The following is a 7,764-nucleotide window of genomic DNA, read 5'->3' on the forward strand; positions in this document are numbered from 1 at the left end:
TCATGCTACAAGCGTATACATAACATATAGATATCGAAATCATTCAATAACAAGGCACGGCAGAAACCAAAATCATAGAACTAAAAACCTAAAATCGCATCTTTATATAATTTGAAACAAGTAACTATCTCATAGACAAAATTGAAACAAGTTTCCTCTACACAAATCGCATGCTCATCCAAGAACAAGAAAAACCAAAACCCGAAATAGACAAAGAGAGAATCATGGTTACACTTTATGAATCAAGCAATCCACAAGTGTATAGCCGTGACTTCTATGGATGGAACCTTCTTCACAAGCGTGTTTGAAGGCTATTGATTGGTGGGGAATGGTGGAATCGGTTTTAGGATTTCTTGGAAGGGTGAAGGATGAATTCGGCAGAGCTATGGCTTGTGTTTGTGTGTAGGGCTGATGATAAAAATATGGGGAGGCCGAGCCTCTATATATAGGAGTTTATTGAAGCCTCTTGCCATCCCAATTAGGAGATAGAAACCAATTGGGAAACTGAAATCCTCTTTGTTATGGATTTGATTCATGTACTCCATATCCAACTTGATGTAGGAAACCAAATCCAATAGGGAGACCACATAAGGGCTGCACGGCATCTCTCCATGTCCAACTAGGAATAGCTAGGCCGGCCTCCTCTTCTCCTTCTTCAACTCGAACATGATTTCCTTGTCTCACTAGGAATGCATCTCGGCAACTCTACTTCATTTTCAAATATGATTTGTCTTTCCTGAAAAGAAATCGTCGATTAAGGAATAGGAAAGAATGAAAATAGGAAAGTAGAGTCCTAGTCGAGTAAGGAATCCTAGCTCAATAAGGATTTGTAACACTTAGCACAATTTCATCATCAAATTATCTAAATTCGGCATAGCTCTCCTTAGAATATACATATGACAAATATGAACCTAAAACAACTAAATAAGAAGTAACAAAGCATAAGAATAGGGCATATAAACATTAAGAACGTCACACTTTGTGCTCCTATCAAATATGAGAGTAAGATTAGGAAAGTTACGGAATAAGCGTTTCGGTTCAAATATGACTTTCCTAAATAGTACATTTCCTAGTTTAAAAAGGACTCCTAATGCAAATAGGATTCTCAACTTATCACAAATGTTATAGAAATGCAGATAATGAAGACTCCTAATTTAACTAGGTTTCCTAATTACACAAGGAATCCTACTCTAAATAGGACTCTCGACAATTTATATGTGTTCAACCTGTTTTAGCACTAAGATGCAACCAACGCCACCATAGACTCCTAACTCGACTAAATAATTCAATACTAGAACAATAAGAGCTAAGCAAAGTACAACTGGAGGTAAAAACATGTTAACATTGTCGCACAAAGTGCTCCTATCAAGGACTTAACCTTGAACTTTCTCACTCACAACAACCACCCTCTAATTTAACCAAAAACAACCTCTCGGCCTCTCTCCCAAAAATAACCAAAATGCAACAACTCAACAAAAGCTAATCTTCACAACACAAACAACTAACTAACAAAATCACACTCACTTCTCCACAACTTTTAGTTACTAGCCACTAACCCCTTCACTCCTCTCCCTTCAAAACTCACGATTTTAACCCCAAAACTACAGCAACACAACAGTAAACCGCCGGCCTCACTACCCAAAACCAACTTCAACACCATGGCAATTCTAATCGGCCAAGGGCACACTTCCACTACCCAAACTCATCTAACCTTTTACCTAACAACTTCAACCCACCCAACCAGCAAGAACAACAACTAACTTCAAAACCTAACTAAAATCTTCCACCAAAACACCAAACTTTACCACCGGCCTCACCTACTCCAACCACAAACACAAGCCACTCTTTCCTCGCCAAAACTCTCAATCTCACCTCCAAACACACACAAGACAATAATGATTACAAAAACAACAAAGGGAAGTCGAAATTACCATAAACTTAGCTCATAAAAACTCTAACCTCAAGTTGGAATTTCAGTCCAACTTCCCCTTAATCGAACCAGCAGCTGCAAGCTTATGTTGCAACTCCAAATCAACCAGCCAGCTTGAGAAGGCGTGCTCCAAGGGCTGCAAGACTGAATCAAGGAGGTCTCAAGCGTCCACCGTGCCGGAGACAGGATACCCAAGCGGCAGTGACTGTAGCCGAAAGGAGGAGAAGATTTTGGAAGAAGAAGAAAAAAAGAAGGAAGAAAAGAAGAAAAAAAATGGGTTGGTGGAAAAAGAGATATTTTCCCCAAATAATTTCCAATTTTCGCCCTTCCTCTTCAATTATAATAACTCCCTCATACGACCTCCGAAAAATGTGAGATACATTCACGAACTCGTATTGACGAGCCTTACAATTTTCGTGAAGTAAGTTTTCTAAAACGAGTGATGAATTAAAAGTCAACTCTTAAGTCAATTGAACTTAAGCCAATATCGACTTATTGGTTCTTGAACCAATTTCTACTTTGAATTAAGGTTATTTAAAAGACGTAGAATATGGATATAACCAAAATAACATTTCATTAATCTCAAGAAATTACAAGAAATGTAAATAGAAATTCGGGTTAGTACAAGTATAGCCTAACTGGTTAAGGAATAATATCGTATCTCTAATTTAAAAAGATCTTTAATATAATGTCTATATATAAGCAATGGACGGATCTTCAATGGGCAACCTGGGCTGTAGCCCAGAGAGAATTTGTACAATTGTACTAATTTATTTTATGTGCATGTGGCACTGCATTGCCTGTTAGCTCAGTTGGCTTTTCTATGTTTGTTTTCTCCCTTTGTCTTCACACGTCCAGGGTTCGAATGCTATATACAACTTCTCCCCTTTAAGAAAATTCAATCGGATAACCATGTAAAAAAAACTTCAACATAAAAACTTCAAAATGCAAGGCTAGCAAGAGTGATCCTTAGCTAGTGTACCTCATACAGAACACCCATACAGTAAAATAATAATACCTTGGTATATGGACCTTCCAGGTCAGCTGCAGATTCTTGGCCAAATACATGCTGAACCGATGTTACCATACCATTTTTGTTGGGATAGAGGCAACAAACATTGTTTTTCCTAGATTTAATGTTTATTTAAGAAGTAATGATTCCACAGATGTTAACATCCAGAAGAGTAAACCACAGAACTAGTTTCTTATAACATCTAGCTGTTATGGAGGAAAAAGAAAACACACACACAATTTCACACCAAAAACAAAAATAATAGTGGCAACTTAAGTTCATCCATTCAGCTTAGTAATGTAATGTCAAGTACTGAATTTTAACATGCAGTACAAAAGTCAAAACATGCTAATATAAAGCATCTGTTTTATCAGAGTCAAAAGACTTTGTAAGAATCTCCTACTACAATATGGAAAGTGCTATGTTTGGGAAACATAAATACCTAAAGCCGCGAATACCAAATCACAATAAAAATAAGGACGTCACATTTATTGGTCCTGTCAATTTTATGTAAGGCAAAGCACATTTAGTTACCTGCAAGCTTGAATGCATCCCACATTATTTCTTCCTGTTCAGTGATGCCAAAGAGGCACAAAGTTGCAGCTTCAGTGACAAATACTTGCCATAACAACTTTCCAGTATTGTTCTGCCTTAAGAAATCCTGCAAAAAGTTGACGTATTTCAATTTTTTTTCTTCTAACAGTAGTGTTCAGAGTAACAAACTGGTTCATACAATGACAAAAGTGACAACATTTGGATGCATATATAACCAGAATCGCATTCGAGGCCAAAGAGGGTAGTGCACCAATCTTGAACACATACAATCCTCCAAAGGAAGCCAGCACTGCAATAAAATATAATCCCCTAAGAAGTGATGAGCATGATTAGGAGATGAAACGCATGTTTGCCTCCTAAGAATATATGCAGCAATATCACCTTTGTAGGAGGAAGAAGTTAATAGCCAAAATGCAGAAAAACATACTTGCAAAACAAGCCCAATACCTTTTGACAAAGGTAGCCTCTACTTCCGAGCACTCGGCATGCTATTTGTCGAGCCGAAAAAAACTGAAGCTTTTGTTCGGAATCACTTAAAGCCTTATATGTCTTCCTGTGTTTTCTATCCTCTTGGACTTTAAAATCTCCCTGAAAGCAAGATATGAAAAGCTTACCACCCGAACCAATTCATCAATCATTCCTCTATCAGAAGCAACGTAATGTCTCAGGGAACAATACATTAGTTATCACCTATTCGCTTCATGTCTATACTTACTAGACTGGTTGCAATGCCATGCTTATGAAACTTAAGCGATACATAAAGAACTGCCTATCAGGCACTTGACTTTAAAACAAAATAGGATACCTGAAGCTTGCCACCATGGCCGCCAAAGCTCATTTGGGCATCAATATCCTTCTCCAAACCTTCAAATCCCGAAAAAAAAATTGGTGACCAAGGCGAGGACAGGGGAGGTGGTGCCCCAAGCTTGCCATTCTTGCAATGTGATAGAGGCTTCAGCAGTGTCAGCGCTTGAGGTGGAACTAGAAAAGGGGTTTTGGAGGGTTCTGGGTTTGGAGTCCATCCGTGTTTTTGAAGAGAATAGGAGAGAGGGAGAGCATTTGAATGCAACGGCCCTGGAGGGAGAGGACATGGTGGTTTCCTGCCTCTGTCTGCATCAAAGTTATTCAAGCGCTCTAGCTTAGCATGAAGTCCTTAACCCTGTGGGCAGTTTACAGGCTTTTACTTTTTCCTGCCCTTGATTGTTTTTACTGTTTTTGGTCAAATCCCCATCAATTTGTTTTTAGAATAAGATACTGGGTGGTTCTATTTGAACCTCCACAGTTGCAATACACACCTCCATTAATTTTTGAAAAATATATATTTCCTAATGTAACCCTTTAGAGATGCAATTGTTGCGAGGTTCTATGTCTTTCCAGATTCTCTTCCATGTTCAATTTTAATTCCAAAATCGTATACTGGATTGGTGTGAATTCAAGAACAACTCCAGCAAAATTTCCAGATTTTTAGAACCCAATCCATATGAACTAACGGTGAGGACTGAGTGTATTGATGGTTGAGAAAATCAAGATGTCATAGATTAGAAGATAATCCCATAAACCATAGTACATTGCAATTCATAAGAGCAATAGCCACAATCATATCAGTGGAGGTTCAACCATATCCGGCACCTCCAAAACCTAGTCGCCACCGACCTTAGGCCAAATTCCTGGCTTGGATTGGATACGTTCCTGACCACCAATCCCATTAGAAGGTATAGCTTGCTCTAAAAGATGAAGATCAAGAATATGACGAATAAGAACTTGAGTATATGAACAACAATTGCAAACCCAGTGATGCATAGTAAAATTAAAGGATCAAAATGGCAAACTTTCTGAGCTAATCTCAAAACACAAAATAAAAACAAGAGGACCAATATTCTAAGAGGGGAAAACTGGAAAAATACTTTTATAAAATTTTTGAGAGGTTTATATATAAATTTGGAGGTGCAACTAGAATTTCCCTAAGATATTTCTTTTTTTTTTATCCAAATATAATCATTCAATTATAAGAAAGGTTACAAACATTAAAATAAGATACTTCATTATAGCGTCTCGAGCCTATAATAGCAGTGGTAGATCCAGGATTCAATATTTGAGTGGGTTTGAAAAATTTTACTTAAAAAATTCATTGAATGTCAATATTAAATAAAATATATATTATATATAAACGTTTTACATATGCGAAAATTAAGAATCATTCTAAACTCAATCTAATATATAAATAACTAGAAAAATATTTTTTTGAACTTCCTATATGTAATGAGAAAATAATTTTTATTTTGTTGGTATTGAATAAGGCTATTAAAACAAACGCAAGAGAAAACTATTGTTAATAATTTAGTATGACTTATGGAATTAGAGCTAGCCTAAAAAACCTAGGCTAAATCCTAAAATAGATTCAAAAAGCCACAAAAGAGGGAAGTCAATTATCCAAATTTGGATAATTAAGCCAAAGCATTGAGAAATGAAGAACTAAAAAAAATGAAAGAACGGGATAATATAGGGCATCGAACTCAAGTGAACTAAAAGTTAGTGAATACAATAAACCAAGCTGACCAAGTCTTCAATTATAAACCATTGAATACACATGCTGACAAATATATTTGAAAACTCTCGGTTAGGCTCTACCAAGTCGTCTCTTAGATCCGTGCCTGTAAATAATAGGTTTTAGGACAAGCCGCTAATCCGCCATTAGCTCATTACATATGACAATATGGCATATCCTGATTGTAAATACACGCAGAAAACCTACAAACTACTCATTATCAAACCAAGCAGCCTCTCTAACCCCTATTGAAGTATTATTTGTTGCCAAAAGACTTCAATTGGAATACAACAAAATAGTATCATAATTATACATGAGAGTTATCTGTCAGTAGTCGTAATATGAGTAACTTCCCTTTACGGCATTACCTATAGATCTCTATAACATGTGGAAAAAAAACCCTAGCTTCATCGAGGGGCTAGAAAGGCATAAGACTTGGTAAGCCCTAACCACTTAGGTCCCAAGAACTCTAAAAGAATGACTTAACCCAACCCCAATAAAGCATCTTAACCAAACCCAATTAATAACATGTTGGATTCCGATGCTACAACTCCACCTCGCTCCCACTCCCTTGCGTCGTCTAAACCCGTCATCGCAAGCAACACCGCCACACCACCTTTGTCAAGACCACGCCACGGATGACCCCTACAACCCCCAAAGCCAGAGCTCCTGATTCCACATCGATCTCTCATCTAAAAATCAGCCATCAAGAAAATCGACGTCGTTAAGTCCTCCAATCCCATGCGATACAACCATGAAAACCTTATGCTCTACCATATCACCACCAAGCTACCTTGCCAAGACTGAGATCCAGCCACCCAATCGAGCTACTCAGGGTAATTCTTAAAATCTTGTTCAACTGCATAAATTGTACTGCTTCGACAAGTCTAAGGTACCAGTCTAGGTCACAAGTGCTGGTGGAATCTTGTGCGTAGGTTGTTGGATTGTTGCTTTAGGGTTAACCATCGAGCACCATTTTTTATTCTCACGGGGTCATGCATGAAGTCTTAGCTAGGTTTGTGGTTGCCCTGGCTATAAAATAACCACGGTTAGGTGATGTTGGAAGTGACGACGCATCTGCATTGTTGGCTAGAAGGTTAGAAGACGGAACACTGGCTCGGTCGATACTCTAACCTTAGTTTGGGCTATAAGATTGGTTCTCCATGTGTTTTCTTTAATTCTTTTTTCGTTTTCTTTTCATAAATTTGATTTAATGGTTTCACACCTACTTCGTGTCGTGATTTGAACCCAGTACTCAATAACATACATCCTACTTAGGTAATAATGCTCTTACCACTTAAGCTATCTCATTTCATCATTTAGCTATCTATGTGTGCAAGGGAACTATTATGTTCTTATGTTCTCTATGGAGGAGGAGTGACAATATGTCTTTAATGGTGCTTTGTGGTTCTACACCCAATTAATGTTTGTTTTGGCTAGGTATGATGGATTGTGTGATCTAAGCTTGGTCTCATTCATTCTGTAATTGTGTATAGGGTGATTTTTTATCTCGCGCTTATATGAATGATAAAGGATGGGTAACATTGCTAAAGGTGACGCTAGCTAAGGTATGTATGAGGGTACATATTTTTATTGTTTTATAGACGTTAGTGATTATTAAGATATTCAACTAAATCATATTAATAGACGAATTAAATTTTATCAAACATAAAAAAGTTCAAAAATTAATAAATTGTTAAAGGAAAAACATTATTACCTTAT

At 37.2% G+C, this 7,764-nt stretch overlaps 1 protein-coding gene across 1 annotated transcript; it reads right to left on the reverse strand.

The window, feature by feature from the left end:
* Nucleotides 1–1,773: 1,773 nt before the first annotated feature.
* LOC126796991 (uncharacterized) lies at nucleotides 1,774–4,798 on the reverse strand. The gene is made up of 8 exons (XM_050523690.1): nucleotides 4,753–4,798; nucleotides 4,303–4,607; nucleotides 3,945–4,085; nucleotides 3,694–3,786; nucleotides 3,477–3,603; nucleotides 3,121–3,148; nucleotides 2,949–3,057; nucleotides 1,774–1,872 (listed from the first exon to the last, which is right to left on the reverse strand). Exons 1-8 carry the CDS (start codon nucleotides 4,796–4,798, stop codon nucleotides 1,774–1,776), a joined length of 948 nt encoding a protein of 315 aa, XP_050379647.1.
* Between the last annotated feature and the right edge of the window lie 2,966 nt (nucleotides 4,799–7,764).

Source organism: Argentina anserina, chromosome 6, assembly GCF_933775445.1.
Source record: "Argentina anserina chromosome 6, drPotAnse1.1, whole genome shotgun sequence".
Taxonomy (NCBI): Eukaryota; Viridiplantae; Streptophyta; class Magnoliopsida; order Rosales; family Rosaceae; genus Argentina; species Argentina anserina.

What these genes read in the sequence shown, in the direction of transcription:
- LOC126796991 (XM_050523690.1), bottom strand. Translation starts at nt 4,798, where the DNA reads ATGGAGGTGTGTATTGCAACTGTGGAGGTTCAAATAGAACCACCCA. An exon ending in GCCATGGTGGCAAGCTTCAG is followed by an intron (nt 4,086 to 4,302) that starts GTATCCTATTTT and finishes TCTTGCTTTCAG; the next exon opens with GGAGATTTTAAAGTCCAAGA. An exon ending in GAGGCTACCTTTGTCAAAAG is followed by an intron (nt 3,787 to 3,944) that starts GTATTGGGCTTG and finishes ATTTTATTGCAG; the next exon opens with TGCTGGCTTCCTTTGGAGGA.